This window comes from Leiobunum rupestre, chromosome 1 (genome assembly GCF_980474605.1).
Source record: "Leiobunum rupestre chromosome 1, qqLeiRupe1.1.hap1, whole genome shotgun sequence".
NCBI classification, from domain to species: domain Eukaryota; kingdom Metazoa; phylum Arthropoda; class Arachnida; order Opiliones; family Sclerosomatidae; genus Leiobunum; species Leiobunum rupestre.
In genome coordinates this window covers 85,994,836-86,014,254 of record NC_143384.1, presented here as the reverse complement: position 1 = coordinate 86,014,254, position 19,419 = coordinate 85,994,836, and the positions used below count along the sequence as shown (strand labels likewise).

General features: G+C 35.9%; 1 protein-coding gene and 1 long non-coding RNA gene across 4 annotated transcripts in view; both read right to left on the bottom strand.

Moving 5' to 3' along the window:
• The window catches only part of LOC149968651 (chitin deacetylase 7-like), a 28,079-nt gene extending 22,916 nt beyond the window's left edge, over window positions 1–5,163 (bottom strand). Inside the window, exons 1-4 of one of the 2 annotated variants that reach the window (XR_016472402.1) lie at window positions 5,121–5,163; window positions 4,756–4,965; window positions 4,269–4,602; window positions 3,213–4,167 (exon numbers count right to left, since the gene is read on the bottom strand). Coding sequence is in view for 1 of the 2 variants with exons in the window: in XM_090154919.1 (XP_090011045.1) it covers window positions 3,264–4,167; window positions 4,269–4,602; window positions 4,756–4,965; window positions 5,121–5,160 (1,488 nt within the window). In the remaining variant the exon portion in view is untranslated. Of the gene's footprint in view, window positions 1–3,169; window positions 4,168–4,268; window positions 4,603–4,755; window positions 4,966–5,120 lie in introns of those variants that run through there. The other variant, XM_090154919.1, reaches the window with a different exon arrangement.
• Window positions 5,164–17,059: 11,896 nt separating this feature from the next.
• On the bottom strand, window positions 17,060–19,024 carry LOC149968650 (uncharacterized). 2 transcript variants are annotated; one of them, XR_016480582.1, is made up of 4 exons: window positions 18,870–19,023; window positions 18,258–18,656; window positions 17,660–18,199; window positions 17,060–17,586 (listed from the first exon to the last, which is right to left on the bottom strand). It is a non-coding gene; the product is annotated as an uncharacterized LOC149968650 (long non-coding RNA). The 2 variants fall into 2 exon arrangements; XR_016480578.1 differs by having other exon boundaries at window positions 17,063–18,199; window positions 18,258–18,405; window positions 18,505–18,656; window positions 18,870–19,024.
• Window positions 19,025–19,419: the final 395 nt, after the last annotated feature.

Genomic DNA, 19,419 nt, shown 5'->3' with positions numbered 1-19,419 from the left:
TCCTATCACAGACACCCGTTTCAGAGGGAAATTATAATTTCGTTTCCCCCTTTTAGGGGCAACGAAATAAAAATGAGAAAAGCTACCGTTGCGGGCCAATCGTGAGCACCGGGGCACCCAGTGAAAATGAGTGACGGGTTACGAAGGTAGAAAACACAGTGATTATTCTCCACTAATCGAACTTCAACCTCGAAGACTGCATTGGCAAGGTTTGAGAGTAGAAATTCCCCCTATTTTGTTAAATTTTAACTATTTAAATTTGGGAATTGGTCTTAAACTTTTTGGCTGCCCTCAATTCTCTTGTTGCCCTAAGCAATTGCTTATCTCGTTTAATGGTTAATCCAGCCCTCCGTCTTGTATTAATAATAGTATTAGGAACTACTATTATTTATAGTTGCCATAACCGTCTCAGTTTTCATTTAGTTCTAGCAGTTTTTCATTTACATTTGCACGACTCGAAAGCCGCCATCTATTGACCAAAATCGAAATTATAAATAATGGCTTCTTTCACAAATATAAATTTTTTAAAAATACGATAACGATAATGTTTAATCTGAAATGAATATATTTTTAAACTATTAATTATTTATGATTGAAATAACATTATATAAGGATTAGTATGTAGAGTTTTTTGAAGTTCAATGGACGAGCTTTGTTGAATTTGCATAAATGTGAAATATAAGATAATGAAACTACGGTCAATGGTCTTATTTTGATTTTGTAAATTAATTTATAATGTAAATATCATTTTTGATTTTATAAAAATAAATGTGGAAATTTAACTAAGATGTTTTAATTTTCATACTTATCGTTTTTTCCAAAATATTATATTTGTGAAAGTTGCTATTAATTTTAATTTCGATTTTGGACGATACTTGGCGGCAAAAATAAATGAAAAACTGCTAGAACTTCCTGTAAATGAAAATTGGGCAATAGTGTGGCACGTGTCTGGAAATAACACAGTATTTTACCTATCGGATAGGGAAAAATATTGCGTTATTTCAAGTTTTTTAACAATAATTATTATGATTAGCCCCCCCTACACATTTAATTTTGAAACTAACCGATTATTTTTTAAATTAACGTGGGAACTAAGCTTACTGAATGTTTACAAAACCTTTAATAACAAAACTAAGGATGAGCTGTTCCAGTCTAAATTCGTTAGCAAGTATGTGTTATTTAAATGCAGGGTGACCTAAACATTTTATAGAAAAATAGGAAATTTAGAAGTGAATAGAAAATATAGGAAACAAATTTCCAAAATACAGAAGAACTTGAGAGTAAATACTAGCCACAATTAAAAAAATGTGGCAACACACCAAGCAAATTATATAATGAGGTGTTCGAAGAAGAGCACATGACGTTGACCCATAAATTTGTTCGGGTTACTCAAACAAGGAGACCGAAAAGTAAACCCTGTGCAATCGAAGGGCTAATCAGTAATTACTATACTCGAAATCACTGTTACCTGGGGTACACTACCATTTAGAAATGTTTGCTGAGAGTAAAGTTTAATATATTGATTGACACCAAAATAAACTACAAACGTAAAAGAGCTTGTAAAATATGTACTATTTAAATAAATACATTTTTTTACCTAAAATTTAAATTTAAACTAACACGGTGACCTCACTATCTCGACCATTGGCATTGGTCGTAACAACGGTTTATTCGCTAAAAAGGACATGGCAACACTGCTTTAAAATAATACATAACCAAAGACTAGCGATTGGACAGAAAACCTTTGATTTTTCTATGTAAATTAACACGTTGATTTTCCTGTACGAGCTTGAAGACCGAGACCAGAGCGAATTTCCACCCCTCTTATCCTGTACTTAATTTTTTGACGAGTGACAACTGATTGACATCTCTGACAACTTGAATGACCGCCTGGACAATTCCATGTATTGTAGCTTACCTCTTTTTTTGATGCTCATTGTATATATTCTATTCAAAAACAGTCCAAGCCGTCGGTCAAGCTGTCGACGCTGTCACTCAATTTTGTGGGGGTCTTAATTCGCACACGAGAAAATGGAATCTCTGTTCTCGGCCTTTGAGTGCAAAGTCCGTAAGTTCGTTGTTGCGTGGGTGCGATTATTTATAAGTAGCACCGCTGAAACCACTGTGGACGATTAACGCCATCTACTGATCAGTTAATGAAGTTCCGCGTATGAGTATTATTGTTAAATGCCGACCAATTTACTGCCCCAGGTAACAGTGATTTCGAGTATATCTGTAATCGGCGTACAAGCCTGTACCTTCGACTGTACTAAAGTGATTACGTAATCTTTTACAGATATAGCACTAGCAAAGGCAGTACTCGCTGTCCCCTCGTGTAAAATCAAAAGTGGATATGACTTCATGCAAAAAGTCTCACTACCTTTGGCTGAAGGTACATATGCTATAATAATAATAATAATGTTTATTTGTTTGCTCCAATAAAGAAAGATCTACAAGAATAATAGTAGGCCAAGTCACAGATAAATTTTAGGCCACTTTCAACCTTAAGGCAAGATTAGATAAGAAGGTTAAGTAAAAAGAAATATATGTATTTATACACATATATAAATAGGCTTGTCATTACATTTCTTAAGCATAAATAATAGCAAACAACGCATAATTTTGATTATCCAATTAAATTAGATATGAATTTAAAATACCGCGAAAGAAAATACATCTGCTAACTGGGCTGCAGTTAAAACTAGTGTAAAAAGTCGGTTCAGCCAAGGCTTGGCCCAATGTTGCATTACAAGACCAAATTGTGATTCTTAAATACAAATTAAACTAATAACTATTTGCATTTTAAATAAAACTGAGTTATCTAATAAACAATTTTAGAAAGCTAATTTTAAAGAAACCCTATAAGGTCGTATGTAAGTTACATACGACCATAATGTGACTGCGATAGTCGGCTCCAACTCTGGCGGGGAAATAGTATTCATCCACCTGTGAGGGATGGGGTGGGGTAGGAGGGCTTAGAATTAACACGTTTCTTGGCCGACGTGACGGTGATACTTTTTGTACGAAGTCACATCAACTTTTGGTATAACTAACAGGAAACCGTGATAGAAAGGGAAATTACATAAAGTTCTTTCCCCAAGCGCTTTCGAAAACCTAGCATGTATAAGATTAAAAATGGTGAATAAGGAGAAATCATACTGGATAAAATACGTTTTTTATTATGTTTAAATATGTACAAATTATGAGTTTAGTTCCAATTAAAGAAGTTTTTAACAAACGTAAAAGTTAAAAACTAGTTCCGATTAATAATTGGATAAGAATTGCTGGTATTCTTCGTCTTCCTCCGTGAGAGTGTCTTTCCCGTTTTGGCCGAGTTCGCGGGGAGCACTTTCCTCGTCGATGACCTCTCCAGGCAAGGGCAAGCCTTCGGGGTTACCCAGCCAAGGGTACGTGCGGGGACATACCGAGCAGGTCTGCATGTACCTGGTCTCCTCGACGCCATCTTGCATGAAGGTCAGGATGCAGGTCCTCGGGTTGTTGCACGAAGTGGGTGGCCTCTCGACGCAGGCGAAAGCGGGATGACTGGCGGCGTTGGCACTCGGGTTCTGGGTCCACTCCATAGCGCGTTTAACGCTAACGAACCAGACGTCCTTGTGGGTGTCTTGGATCTTTTGTACGAACCTCTTGAGCGCTTCCACCTTAGACTCGGTCTGGAACCAATTGGAGTGGAAGTAGAGACCCAGAGGAGCGCGATTGGTTTTGTAATGACGGTTGAAGTTCTCCATCAAGAAGTCGAAGATGATGTCCTCGTCCGGCTGGAAGACGCACTGGTCGGCCAAGGCGCAGCTGCCTCCGAGACCGTCTTCGGAGAAGAGCATGTTGAGAGGGTATTCCCAGACGCCTTCGAAGGAGCGGGTCGGGCACTTGCTTCCGCCGATGCAACGGTGAGGAATTCTGTAGTCGAAGGTGTACGGCCAGACGCCGACAGTGCGGGAGGCGGGCAGGGAAGAGTCGTACTTGAGACCCATGTCCTTGATCATGGCGGCCATTTCGTTGCCTCCGTTCCTCAGGAAGGGCGACCTCATTCCGACGATGCTCTCCTTGGTCAGGTTGGCGTATTTGACCAGCATGGTTCTTAGTCCTTCGAACTGTTCCTTTAACTCGTCCTTGGTAGCCGTTTCCCACCATGATTCGGGTTCACGGGAGCTAGAAAGGGACACGACAATTAAATATTGGCCAGCAAAATATTACTAATAATTTTATTTTAAAACACCAATGAGTTGTACACGATTTATTTTAACACTTACTAGATTCCGTTGAGTCCAATTTCGTGTCCAGCGGCGGCCATCTGTTGGATGTTGTAGTAGCTGGAGTAGCTGTGCGAGACGAAGAAGGTGAAACTAGCCGGACATCCGTTGGGATTCTTCTTCGTGATGTTGAGGACGTTCTGGTAGTACTCGATGTTCTGGTAATTGAGGGCGCCGTCGAAGGAGATGGTGACCATCATGGGGACGTCGTTAGGGGACACGCGACCGGGGATTTTGGTGCCGTCCCGGCTGCAGTGGCATTTGGGCAAGGAACACTGGGTCTCGTCGCAACGGGTGGCCCGCAGAGGGTCGACGGTGGTCGTTACGATTGGAGCTATTGAAAGTCAATTGAGGAAAACATGAAAATTGTATATTGGGGAATTAGGAACTAGTATTGAAATTGAATTAAAGGTACTATTTAAAGATGGGAAACAATTTATTTTCACAATTTTATAAAACGTCGCAAAACGCTAGAAAATGTACTTACGAAGAGGCACGGGTCCGCAAGTCAGGTCCTTGGACTTGTGCATGCAGTGTTTCTTGACGTCGTCGAAGTAGAGCCCCGGAGGACAGGCTTGCGAGTACGGGTAGTTCTCGGCGCACATGTAGAAGCGCCGGCAGGACTCGGGGTCGGCGTACATGCCCTTGGAGCGCGGACATTTGTACGGGGCTGGCTTCAAGCTGGGAGCCGACAACACTGCAATGAAAAAAAGGTTAGTGGAACTTAGTGCCTAAGTGAAACGCCGAACTTAACACGAGCGAAGTTACGGTCGAAAACATAGTTCGAGACTGGCTTAAATAACCACCTACTCGGAATGGAAGTCAAAATAACTTCAGAATTTCTAAACTTACCATAACAAAGCAAGGCGCTGAGACTAAACGGCAATAGCATCGTAGTCTTCATCGTAAAGAAGAGGGAAGAGGTGATAACTTGTTCGATGGGAAACGAAGGAAGTATGATTAATGCCGTGGTGAGTTCCCAGCTATTTATACTCCGGACGGTAAAGCTGCGAAATAACCCCCCCCCCCCCGATCATGGCTGATACTCTAAAGGAGTTCCGCCCCTCCCCTTTCATCCGGGGTACAAGGGGCTCGCGCGTGTTTCCCCGCTCTAGCCCATCAGCGCCGGGGGACTTTGGGCTTGCAGCTGTTGACAAAAGCTGCAAACAAGAAAATAGATAAGTTGGTCCACGCTAGAGAACGCCTGGAATTGAAGCTAATCGCTAATATCTATAGGCAAACAAAAGTGCTTGATAAGTAAATTGCACTAGTGCCAATAAATTACACTTTTTCGAATACAAATCTCCTTGTTTATTTAACGTATGATATTTAATCTATAGAAAAACAAATTTATAGCCTCATTTGGTTTTTGATAATAAAAATATAGATTCCTATTTTTTATTTAATAGAAATGATTTATTTTCGGAAATTTGGTAAAGCGTTTCTATTTCCTGGATCATTAAAATTTCCGGTCAATATAAAAATATGCGTAACTAAATTGTAATTATTGAAATATTTGCTGTTTTTATGAACTTATATTAAAGCCAGTCGTTGGTTGGCTAAGACTAATATTACTATTAGTATTACCATGAGTCTATAACTATTACATAAGTGTGTTAGTTGATTGAAATAATTACTGATAGCTTAGCTATTTGTAGACTGACGTAGATTTGACCTTAGTTTTAAAAAGATAAGCCCGGTTGTAAATAATATAAACAACTTTAACCTACGACTCTATGCAAGCGCTCACTATGAGCGTGCTTTCAGCCTAATAACTTAGTCCAAAGTCGACCAAAAATGAGTGGTCATTGTAAAAACTACTTTCTGTAAAATGTTTACACGAGGCAGCTATGGAACTGATACACTTATGCGAAAAACATTATTAAGTTATTGTATCACAGTTTTCTTTTTTGGGCTACGATTTGCTCCTTTTCGCGTGATGTTCGTTTAACGTAACATTATTTTATTTTAAGTATATTGTTGGCTCTTGAACTCTCATAGATACACGAACCGGCGCCAAAATGTGTATATTAGCGCAATTTAAATTATGGTATATAAAGTACATAATTTTTTATTTTCGGAATCACATCTTGTATTATGGCTTAAGGTGAAACCAGCTGCGGACGTCACGAATTATTATTGGATGAGTTTAGTTTTTCATAGAAAAATTCTATTACCATTTATTTGTTTAAAAAAATCTTAAAATTGGCAAACCAACCGAGAGGTCCGGACATTTCACAAAATATCTTAGAAAACTTGGGTAAAAATCCACAAATCCTAAATCCTAGAAATTCCCTCTTATAGACTTTATCGAAAATCCCAGATTTTGTAAATAATAATAATAATAATCTGATAGTCCCACTCCATTTCAGACTTCATCTTGATTTTAGGTTTAGAGAGCCATCTTTTGAACGGAACACGAAACATTTTTATAGGTATCAATATTTTAATTATTTTTTAAATACATTATTTTTATAAGTACGTAGTGTTTTGTAAATAATTTGGTTTTTTTAATCTATATATAATTAAATTTTAATAATTAATAGTATAAAAGGGTATATATTATATTTTATAATATTAATACGTCGCGTATAAATTTCATTTCATTCATATTTTGTAGTTATATTAATGCAATTTTAGTCATTACTAATTATTATTGAAATAATACTAATTTAAGATTTAAAGCGTGTGACGGCTTGACGTGAAGTAGCTCATTTTTTAATAGATCTCGCTAGCATCGAAATAAAAAAGGCGGTACTTATAGCATAAGTGTATAATATTGTTACATAAGTGTGACACTTCCTATTCTTCATATGCCAAAGTTTTACTGAGAGTTATTCACAAGACAGACTGCATTACGGGCTTCGTCGCCGTTTTGCGTCCGCTCGCTAACGCGTCACACGTAGCCTTTGACAGCGCCTCGCTAGGGGGAGATTTTCTTCTTGTGATGACGTCACTCCGCTACTAGCTCTCAGTAAAATATTCCACAAAATGACAAACTTATGCAACAATATTATAGACTTATGCTTATAGTTACCCCTCGCGTTGATTGAAAAGTTTGTAAATTGGTGTATATCATTAATTACAGCATTTATAAGCATATTTTTACGTGGGATATATAATTTCAGTTAGAGTCCACTAAATGGAGTATAAATTGTCTAACTAAACTTAAATTTTTGCTTCCTTTGATATATATAGATGGCACCACGCTCTCCAGTAAAGTCGCGTTTTTCGAAGAATCAAAAAGATTCATGGCCCTCTCTAATAACAGGGGTCTTTTCATAATATAGGTGGGACCGTGGGAATGATAGACCCGCCACTTCAGGGTGATAAATAAGGATTTTTTTTTAAACTGGACCTGTGGCCAGTAGAGCCTAGGTAATTTAATAGGGACTTGGCAGTGCTACGTCACTGTTTTTTTTTCAATAATTTTTATCATGGGGAGAAAAATATGACCACAACGGCGGCCATGGCCAAAGCTACAGAGTGCCAAGTCTCTATTCTAAAACTGGCCACTGGCCACTTACCATTTTTAACCTTCAAAATCAGGCTTTCATAATTTATGGTCAAATTATCTGTTCTTAACCATATGTGCTATAGACCCGACCCGAACAAGGCTACTGAGAGATATACTGTTTATATTTCATTTTGCCAACTGCTCAATTCGGTTCTTCTATACTGTGTGTAGAGTGCAGTGTAGACAGACTCAAGACACCCAGTCACCCACCCATACACACAATTGACACAAGGCTAAGCACACAGCGTAGAAGCAAAGACCAAACAATTTTAGGGATTAATATATTATTTATTTAATGAACTAAAATCTTGAAGGGAAAAAACTTTGAATTAATTAAGTGGTCACCTGGGCCACTAGCACCCCAAGCATTTAATTTTTAAACTGGCCCATCTAATTTTTAAACTGGTGATTGGCCTGTGATAGTGCCTTATTTCTCACACTGCGCCACTTGCTTTAATATTCTCGTTATAGCATTTTCCAAATGACTATATAAAATCATAAGACTATCAAGGCCCCCTAAGTTTGAAACGAATGGGATTTTAACGTTAGGCTAATGACTGGCCAAATTGGTGACATGAATCAATCTGGTTGTGAAAAACTGAAACTTACGCACAAATCCCCCAAAACGGGGGGAGATCCATGCTTTATGATACAAAACAATTAAAATACGCTTAAAATTAATATTTGCGTGAATATTTTATTAATTTAATTAAAATGACCGTCGAGATTTTGGTAAATGATAATGAAACGACGGCCATTTCGAAACTAGTCGGTAAACAAATAACGAAGTGGCTATCTGGGACGAATAGTGACGTGACTTTGTCTATCCTTAGAAATACGAACAATTATTAATTTTATTTTGCACATTATCTAATTATTATTATTATTGTTATTTAAAACATCTCGTAATAGAAAGGGAGGCAATTAGCTGTCTGCAGTATCTGGAAGGATAATTTCTCCTTTTCCGTCGCACGGCCAACTATGAACAACAGTTACCGAATCGAGGTTGGCAGTGAAAAGGTAGTCATGTGATTTGGTTTTCCCATTTTAACAAGTTGGTTTTGACCGAATTTACTTTATAGGTTTTAATCGTTTTAAACAGTGTTTCCCGTATGCCGTCCGCCACCGCCGTCGGTGTTCGCACGATTTCTCGCGGTGCAAATATCATGCCCTCGCTGGCATTGTTACCATTAGCGAGATTGGGGCCCCGGAAGTGGGGCATTGGATCTTTTTAGTGGTTTTTGGTGATTTTCACCTTAAAAATACATACTTTTTTTAAAATTAAGAGCGACTTGGTTGAATATTATATTTTTAGTTAGCACTGATCATTTCTGAACTACGTCTTCGGTCGCGTTAAGAAATTTTAATTTTGAAGGAGATTTCTGCCCAATTCGCGGAACCCCACAGCCCGCGTACGCACTATCCTAGTAGCACGATCAGTCCGTTTTTCGGTTGGCCAAGAGTCGGCGAGTTGGGAGACAGTCGCAGTTGGCGAAGTGACATATAAAGTACAAAGCCCAACTCATTCGGAATTTTCGGAACCACATACATCCCGACTTTTAATTTTTATATTATTTTAAACTGAATTAAACTTACCAAAATTTAAATAATTAATAAAAGCATGATTTATTTAAAAATTATTTATGAAATTACTTAGAAATAAATATGATTATGGGGTTAAAATAATTATCTTTATGACGTCGACGTTTTGTAGTTGGCCAACACATGGCCTACAGCAATTCCACTTTTTTTTAATTTACTTCAAATTTAAGTGATAGATCGTTACTATTTATGAACAAAAATTCACATCATATTTAATTTTAATAAATTAATTAAGTAAAGAAAATATTTATTTGAAATTTACTAAAATAGTAGCTTCATGATAGCTATATATATTCAGTCATTTAACAGATGTCTCTTAACGCGTCGTTTTTTAAATTTAAAATAGTAAAAATTAATAACTTTCAAAATAATTGTAAAGTGATAAAACTTTTGATTTTCAAACAAAATAATATTTTTCTATCTTACAAATTGAAAACTCATAATTATTTTATTAAAACGGTATAGATGGCACCAGCTGTTTATTCTCCCGGGTATTTTTTCAAAGTCACCCCACGTCAGTCCCAAAAATTTCCATATCTCTCGGAGTCTCAGGCAAAAGTTAGGCCTAACTACAACCTCGTGGTTTTGCAATTTCAACTTATTTTATTCATTTTAAGATTAAATGTAAAAGGAAAACAACAAAATTAAAGGTAAACAAATATTTATATCATTTAAGGTTTGAAAATATTCAATGTTATTTAATATTGGTTTCAGTGTTCCCGGGTGGTAAATACCACCTGACATTTATTGTGGCAAGTAGTGGCAAAATGTGACATGGCAAATAATGATTTTTAGTGACAAATTGACATATAGTGGCAAATATTAGAAAAAGTAAAAATACTATTAAATTTTTCGTATGAAAAACCATAAAAGCATTTTTAGGCTATTTTTGTAATAATCCTACGCGGGGTTGCCAAGAATTGGGCTATTTTTTATATTTATTTTATTTTATTCATTGCTAAAAGTTATAGCAAATAAAGTATTCTAAGAGTACAAAATTATTTGTTTCCCCTATTTGTCATTATATGCCATTATTTGTCAAATTTGTCATTATTTGTCACCATTTACCAGTGACATGACCTATATTCGAAAAAAGTGACATTTTAGGAACACTGATTGGTTTTATATTGTTTTATATTATAGCTAAGGGGCTGATTTGGCCAAGGCTTTGTCACTTTGGACAAAAACAATTATTGAATTTATTTTAATTATTACATTTAATTTATTTCTGATTTATTTAGCTAAAATTATACTCAATCTTTTGTCTCTAAATTAAGGTTTTTTACTTTTCAATTCCAGTTTACTGCTCTCTAGTTTTGAACCCAGAAAGTAAAATTAAAATTTATTTTGATAAACATAGACTTAAGTTTTGGAAATTTCATAATACTCTTTTATTTTGTAGATCAAAATGGTTGTGATCATTCAGTCCCCGAAGGAGTAAAGAATCTAGAAGCTCACACATGTATTGAAACCAAAAATTTCCAGATCACTTTTTTGAGAACACTTTTAAAGAGGTATTGCTAAATTTGTTCAATTGTTATAATTCCAATTTTTTTTAGATCAACATTTTCACATGACCATAGAAAATAGTTTGCGTCAGTCATTCAAACAATATCACTCCGTTGTGGAGTCCACACACAAAAACTGCAGTTCGTACTTCCATAATTGATAACTCTAATGTTGGAGATTCTTCAGACATGGAAGGTAATTTAAAAAATGATAATATCAAATTATTAACTTGTTAATTGTATAACTTTCTTTTAAGTAGATCAAAATATTACACAATGTGATAACCCCACCGCCTTGTGCCCTTGTATTGAAATTTTATTGGCTAGGTACAAATGGAAAATACTAATTTATAAGTCAAGTTAAATGATGTGTTTGTTGGTAAGAAATAAAGTAATTATTAATTTATTATATAATTTCTTTTTCAGGCGCTGTCCAAGAAATTATCGAGCATATCAAAAAAATTTAAATAATTAAAATTCAAAATTGAGTGAAATATGCAAAAGATAGAGAAAGAGGAAGAGAGAAAAGTAACAAATAATCAAATGCATTTGATGAACTAATTAAATTGTATTTAATAAAATAAAACTCGTTTTTATATAAATTTGTTTAAGTTATTATCGTTAAGCATATACCATGTTCATTTAAAATATTCATGTTGGGCAAATATTCAAATCGATGGTATCCCAACTAATAACCATAAGTTGGCCAACTGTTTGATAAACCCTAAAAAACCGTCTATTTATCCTATAATTGGCCAACATCATTTACCCAACTGTTTTACCGGCAGTCGGCCAGGTGCGACATTTTGACGCTAAAATCCCTGGTTTCCCGACGGTGTCGGCCAACTGTTTTTCCAACACAGTCGGGCCAGTGGTTTTGTGCTACTAGGATGTCATATTGGAATTTCGTGCCAATTGATACAGGCGCCATCTAACTCGTTCGCGTTTCGCTACCTTATTTCCAAAACCAGGTAACTCGGAAAATTATTTTTCGATAATATTCCTCTTGGGTTTATTAAGTTAATTGGTAAATTAGTTCCAATTTAACTTTAATATTTAAAATATAGTTTAAAATACTTTTCCATTATTTAATATTTGATTTAAATGCTTTAAAAAGTACTAAGTATTTTATTTTAACAAAATACCGAAACCGTCAAAATACTTTAATAATATTGCTTAATTTCTGGCATAGATTTACAATTCCCGAATTTCTCGTAGTAAAAATTTATCACACTTATTGTAAAATAAAACAACAACTTTTCTCGTTTTCTTGTATTTAATATTTATACATAAGTCTTGTCTTCATTTTCTCCTGGCTCTCCCGCGTTTTTCTTGTTTACAGAATCAGAATAAACACCGTCCGATAGATGGCTACACTGAATTCAGTTTTCCGTGTCACGTGTTAAAAGTCTACCACGATATCCCCCTTTATTTTAACGGCCCCCACAGGGAAGATGAATTACACTGCCTAGCCAGTTCAGACCAATAATAGGCGAAACTATAAAGTAAATTTGGTCTTAACCAACTTGCTAAAATGGGAAAACAAAATCACGTGACTACTATATCACAGCCAACTTCGATTCGGTAACTCGTGTTCATAGTTGGCCGTGCAACGGTAAAGAAAAAATTATTCCTTCCAGATATTGCAAACAGCTAAATAACTTCCACTTTTCTATTACAAAATGTTCTAAATAATAATAATAGTTAGATATTTTAGATGAATTTATCAAAATTTAAACCGCCATTAGAAAAATAAAATAAATAATAGTTCGTAGTTCTTAGGATAGATGGCGTTGCCGTTCTCCACAAACTCACGTGACTACCATCTTTTCAGAACCCCCTGGACTTTATAGTTTCGCCTATTCCCCCTCCTTACTATTCCTTCATGCTGAAATATACAGTTTTTGTTAGTCGTCTTCTAGTTTTTATCTTCCGGAAAAAGTGGCTGAACCCATCGGCATAGTTGATTTATATGTTTTTCCGGTATTAGAATCCGGGATATATGAGTCATTAAAAGCAATTCATGATTTAGAAAAAACAGTAGTTTGTAATCAAGCTTCAAAGAAAAGCGCGATAATAATAGTCCGTAAAGATAGGTCTTTGTTCAGGATTTGGAGGAAAGTAGACGAACAGCTCAGATTTAGAAGCATTGAGTGAAACAAATTGCTATCAAAATCCTGTGAGAGTTATCATAACATCCAACAAATTAAAGGCAATCCTATCATGATAGGATTTCAAACATGTATTCCATAGTGCTTGCCACAAAGTGTTCAAACCATTGGGTTATCTCCATGCATGTACCATGGACTAATTAATTCAGGGGCGTAGGAACCGGGAGGGGCAGGGGGGCAATGCCCCTCCCTAGAATTATGTTGGGAGGGGCAACTAATGTTATTGCCCCCTCCAACATTTTGGTCAGTTGAAATTTTCAAAAGGCTCAAATTATCATTTTAAAAGCATATACAGTTTATAGAACCTCAACTGTGTTTAAATTTCAGTCTTTTCCCGCCAATTTACAAAGTAGTAAAAAGTACACATGCATTCGGAGAAGCTACACCCCATTAAAAATTCAAAACCATTCTCCAGACCACTTTTCGTTTCTCTTTGCCCCCTCCAACTTCTAGAACGTTCCTACGCCCCTGAATTAATTAGTCCATGTATGAACTCAATACAGTCTTTTAACCGGCGCGGAGGGAATATTAAAAATGACGTTCTCTGAAATATGTTGATTTCCGAAACCACTGCTTTCAACCGTTTTTTAAGTTCTTTTATAACTTTTTTCTTATTCGTATATTGTTCAATCAGAACTTTATAACATTATAATCATCTCTACCAAGGACCATATTAGCGAATCTCAAATGACCTTGACCAAAGATCCTAATTAACAAGCAGTCGACAGAGCAAACGACACATTAGTCACGTGGTTTTATGAACTCTGACTGCTATGTTCCGCCACAACGGTGGGAATCAAAGCCGTTATTCATTCCGAGTATCGTTATGGATTCTTGCCCCTATTTACTACTGGTAGCATTTTACAAACCTCTTTTGCAGCGTTGACAGTCGTACGATTAACTGGCTTTTAATAAAACTGTTTTATTACGTCTTTATTTACTTTCTTTAAATATGGCGCTTTTGGCGAACAACAATTTTTTTCGGACCTAAGTTTGTTAATTATTTTTATTAATATTTTGTTATTTGGCCACTACATGACTCTATGTAAACCTAAAAGGCTAACCATAGACATACAAAGAAAAAACTGATATCCAGATTATTCACGGACAATTTTTGTTTTACGGATAATTTTCGTATTAGATCCTATAAAAAAACCATTTTAGAAAAACATAATAATAATAATTATTATGCGATGAACGATATATCCTTGCATTATTAATATAATTTTACCCTTTTTATCTCGAGAGCTTGATCTCAAATTGTAAGATTACGATTCTCCGACGGACTTCCTAAAACAAAAGTTGAGTAAGTGTCAAAGAATCGCTTTAGGAATAACAATCGCAATAACAGAGCTCACTTTGTCACATTGTTCGCGTCGCAAAAGAGTCTCGCGTGCTTTTTAAGAAGTAAAATGCATATGATCTTCCACCAAAGAATATAAATCCCCAGGAATTGATATTATTGACCGCGTGTTTTGGCTGTGCATGAAACTTCCGGCAGAGCAAATCACAGTAACCGGAAACGGTTAGCGCAACCCGGTCTCTCTTTAAAAACGAGAGGCGCAAAAGTTCCAATAGACGGAGCTACACCTTCCATTCCTGATGCTTTCTATTCTTTGCTTCCATTACCTGACTACAATTAACAATTTTTCTATTAAAAATAAGAACTTAACATAAACTATATTAAATTGAAATAGCTCATTATTGAAAATGGAGATCAAATAAGTGAAACTATCAATCGTCTTTGCTCCAACTTACGTGTTAAGGAAATGCGTGGTAAGTTTAACTACCCTTTCACTTGAAATAAATTTAAACATTATCTAACAAACTATCAATTTTGTACCTCGAAAGAAACTAAAAGAAACTGAAAGAGTAAATAAAGAACAGAGAACCACTGTTGTACAATAAACTTTAAAACTTTATTAAAAAGCTATGCTACGGCCGTTTCGGTGCTAAAACTGGCGTCGTCGTCAGGCAAAACTAATCTAGATACAATTTTTGGCCGAGAGTTATTGAGAGAAAACAGAGTAAACACGGTTCGAGTGTAGGCACAAGAATAACAACATTACATTTTATACCAAAGCAATATTCCCCTGGTTAAGTACCTGTACATAGTGCATAGCAATCTCGTGGGCGGGGCCATCAATGTTGTTAATAAGTCGATTAGCAATTTTTAATTTCACAATTTCTATAGACTCTGTAATGTTCAATTTTATTGGGTTGTTTTCTTTGGAGATTAGTTTTGCATTATTGGTGTCTATAGTGTGTGAAACCCCCCGAACATGTTCAACAAAGGCTTTGGGCCTTTTTAATCTAAGATCCGCATTGTGTTCCTTTAATCTGGCTGATAGGCAACGTTTAGTTTGGCCTACGTAGCCCGTTGAGCAACTGCATGATAGTAAGTAGATTCCACTCTGGTCAGCCTTTTCTACTGTGTCTTTTCTAGTTGGCAAATAATTTCCGATCTTGTTAATGGGTTTGAAAATCGGTTTTACGTGATTATTTTTACACAGGTGGCCTATTTTTTCTGTGAGTTTGCTATAGGGTAATATTATGAAGTTGTTCTTCTTATCAAACGGTTTGAGCTTGGTGTGGTTCAAGGTTTCGGCTTTATTTTGTACAAAATAAATGATCTTATTGATGAACTTTAAATCAAAACCCCTATTAAGTGCTACCATTCTAATGAAATTAATTTCGTGGTTATATTCCATTTTTTCGCTACAAATGTTAAACGCTCTTTCGACGTATGAGAGAAACGCAGATTTTTTCTGAGAGAAGGGATGTGTGGATTTGTAGTGTGGTGGTGCTACAATCGCAAAAGGAACGCATAGCAAAATACATCGTCAAACGCTTCGGATATTTAGTAAATAAACATAAATATACTGTAAAAAATTCTAAAGAACTTATACAAGATCTAAAGAAATCGGGTATAAATTGCAACGATACATTAGTATCGTTTGATGTAGTTTCGCTCTTTACGTCAGTTCCGGTTGACCAAGCACTGGAAGTGTTCAAATTAAGTAACATCATACATTCCGACCTTACGCGAATGATTAATAAATAAGCAATCAATACACGATAACTCTGCGTAAGTAAAACATTTATTTAAAGAAATAAAACGTCGACTATAGTTTCGGCGTGATTAGCGCCATCATCAAGACTAAAAATCTGGGTCGTGATTACAACATATTTATAAGGACAGGATAATATTTTACCACGGTTTGGTTGAAAACTAACAATTTTTTTCCGTAAAAAACTTTTTCCAAACATAGCTCAGGTAGGGGCCGTCATCAAAATTCATTCAGCCGTATTCTGCGTGACCCCCTAGGCAAGAAGGGAACCGCCCTCTTGCTTAAGAAGCTCCGGTTGGCTGAAATACACAGGAAACAGTTATCCCTCCCCCCATTCAAGCCTTCTTGCTTTGGCCCTTCTATTGGCTTATCACACGTCATTACTATGACGCAAAGATGATATAGATAGTTCAGTTCAGCTTTAAGCAGTTCACTCATAGACTATTTAATATGGCCTGGACTAAGCAATACTTAATAGTCTGTTTATTTTCAGTTCCCAGCTTAGTGGCCTGCCATCTATTTGTGACCCTCACGAATTATCTACATTCAGTTCGCCATCTATTTGTAACCCTTAAAATAAATATAATTTTATTCGCCATCTATTTGTGACCCTCACAAATTATCTACATTCAGTTCGCCATCTATTTGTAACCCTTAAAAATAAATATAATTGTATTCGCCATCTATTTGTTATTGTTAAAAATAATTAAAAAGTTAAATAATTATTTTTTGTTAGAATTATTTATAACATAAATTAAACATTCAAGTCTTTTTTATTACCTACAAATTATTTAAACAAATTTTGTTCATAAAACATAACCTCTTGACGTTTAAGTATTACCTAACCTCTTTTAATAATATAGAATTAACATGCAATAATGGTGCTGTTATTTTCAATTAGCATTTATTCAATCCAATTTAATCGTTGTAATACAATAATAAACAAACAAAAATAAAAACCATCACAAAATCAATCTGTAGTATGTTGTAACAATTAATGGTATAATTTTGTTTATATGTTAAAATAAAAATATCCTCTTTTGTTGGTTTTGATTATTTGTATAACAAGCTAAAAAATTTTGGATCTTGAGAACATTTACCCTTGGTAATGGCACCAGGTTAAAGGCAGAGCCTTTTCTTAAAAAGAAACCAATATCCTCCTATCAAAGATGGATTAACGAAACTTTTCAGAACTTCGACAACATAAAGGTGTATTACATATCTTAATTAAGAAAGCTCTGGTTAATAAAAGCATGATGGGAGAAATTTAGAAATTACTCGCGTTAGCTCTATAAAAATTATTTTATACATTTTATAAAGGTGCTCTGAATACCCAGCAGCAAAAATACTGGATCGAAATAACCGACGCAGTCAACAGCCTTGGCTCTCAATATCGAAATCCCTCTGACAACCGCAAGAAGTGGAATACTTTAAAATCTAGTCTCCGGGCTAAAGCCGCATCAATCAATGCGAAAATCAAACAAACTGTCGGAGGATCGGCATTTGATTTGCCAGAACTTACTCCGTTGGAAGAGAGGGTAAAAGCTTTATTTTCAGAGGTGTCATATGCCGGCACACCAGGTGGTATCGACACTGCATATGATGCAGCAGCTTCTGGAAGTACAGAGTAAACATTCATATTTCTAACGTACTTTCTCAAAAATAACACCGCGTATTACATTCCAAATATTAAAGCCACTATAGTTAAATTTAAATACAATGGTAAAAGCTTAATAAAATGGTTAACTGAATAATTGAAAATAAGGAAAAGATTAAAAACCATAGCACAACATGGCAGAAAATGGCGACGATAGCAATCCTTTTCAAAGGATATTTAATGCTGTGGCACGACATCACAAGTGGAATTTCCAATTCCAGTAAGATTGCTATCAATTTTTACTTGTTGTTCATAGTAATTCAAATGTTGTTATAGGTTTCGATGATGGTCAATAGGGTTAAAGTGTTCAAAGCTCTACACATAGCTTCCAAGAGCACAACGAAGCCAGTACCACCCCAATTGTAGCTGTTCCGAGTGCTTCGCCAGAAGTGGTATCAAAAACATCTGCAGATAAAATTTATAACATTAGTATGAATAATATTTGCAAAAAAAAGGGCAATACCTGGCGGGGAGATGGTTTTATAATATCCACTACGAGACTGATTTGAGAACGCTTTCCTCAAATCAGTTTCTGGCTGCTTGGCCATCATCAGTTGTAGGCAGGGAAACTTCCACTTGAAGCTCAACCCTATTCTTCTTATAGTTCTCTCCTGTTCAAGGAGAGAATTGGTGATGCTTGCAGTTGAAATTGTCGAGTTAAAGGAAACTCAGCAAGAAAAAAGGGTCACTTTGATCCGAGTAGCTGATACCTCAGTGAGGAATACTTCAGCTCTTGAAGTAGTGGCCGACAGTTGTAGAAGGTTCGCTGATGCGCTTGAAAGACTGGTGGCTTGTGAAGAGCGAAAGACGGAAGCAATAAGCCAGCTATTGCTAGCAGTCACTTTTGGTCAATTGCAGCCACCTGTTATGGTAGATTAGGCGTTAAATTATTTTTTCTGGTTATATGATGCAAGAGGATTTAGACCTGAACCCAATTTCAGTTATTTTAAACGAATGTGGGGATGGAATACCTCGTAAAAAACACACCATTATTTCTACCTTCAGGGTGGTGTGGAAATGAAATAACTCACATGATTTTTTATTCATAAAAATGTTAAATAAAATTTGACGATACCTTTACAAGCTGTTGTCTCTTCTATAAATTGCATTTTCTTCTAAGCCTAACGCAGCTATTGCGGCGACAGCAGCAACAGCTCCGGGAAGCGCCATAGTGAAAAATGATACCAAAATGGCGGAACAAGCGCCGGAAGTCAAAATGTTACGTAACACTCATGACGTAACCACAGCCAATAGAAAAGCAAAGGCAAGAGAATTCCCGCCAAACATTTCAGCTAACCGGAGGTTCTTAAGCAAGAGGGCGGTTCCCTTCTTGCCTAGGGGGTCACGCAGAATACGGCTGAATATCTCAATACTTTCACGAGTATTTCTAGTTTGATAGGAGTTTGGTTGAGCTATTATTTTAGCGTTATCAAAATAAATTGTATGATTCGTTTTTTTGTGATGATTTGCCACAGCTGATTTTTCCCATTCTGACCGGTTCAAGTGTCCTTTGTGTTCATTTAACCGAGTTTTAAAATTACGTTTCGTTTGTCCAATATAAACGTGGTTGCAACCTTTACATGGTATTTCATAAACACGCTGTTTATTTAGATTTTCAACATGGT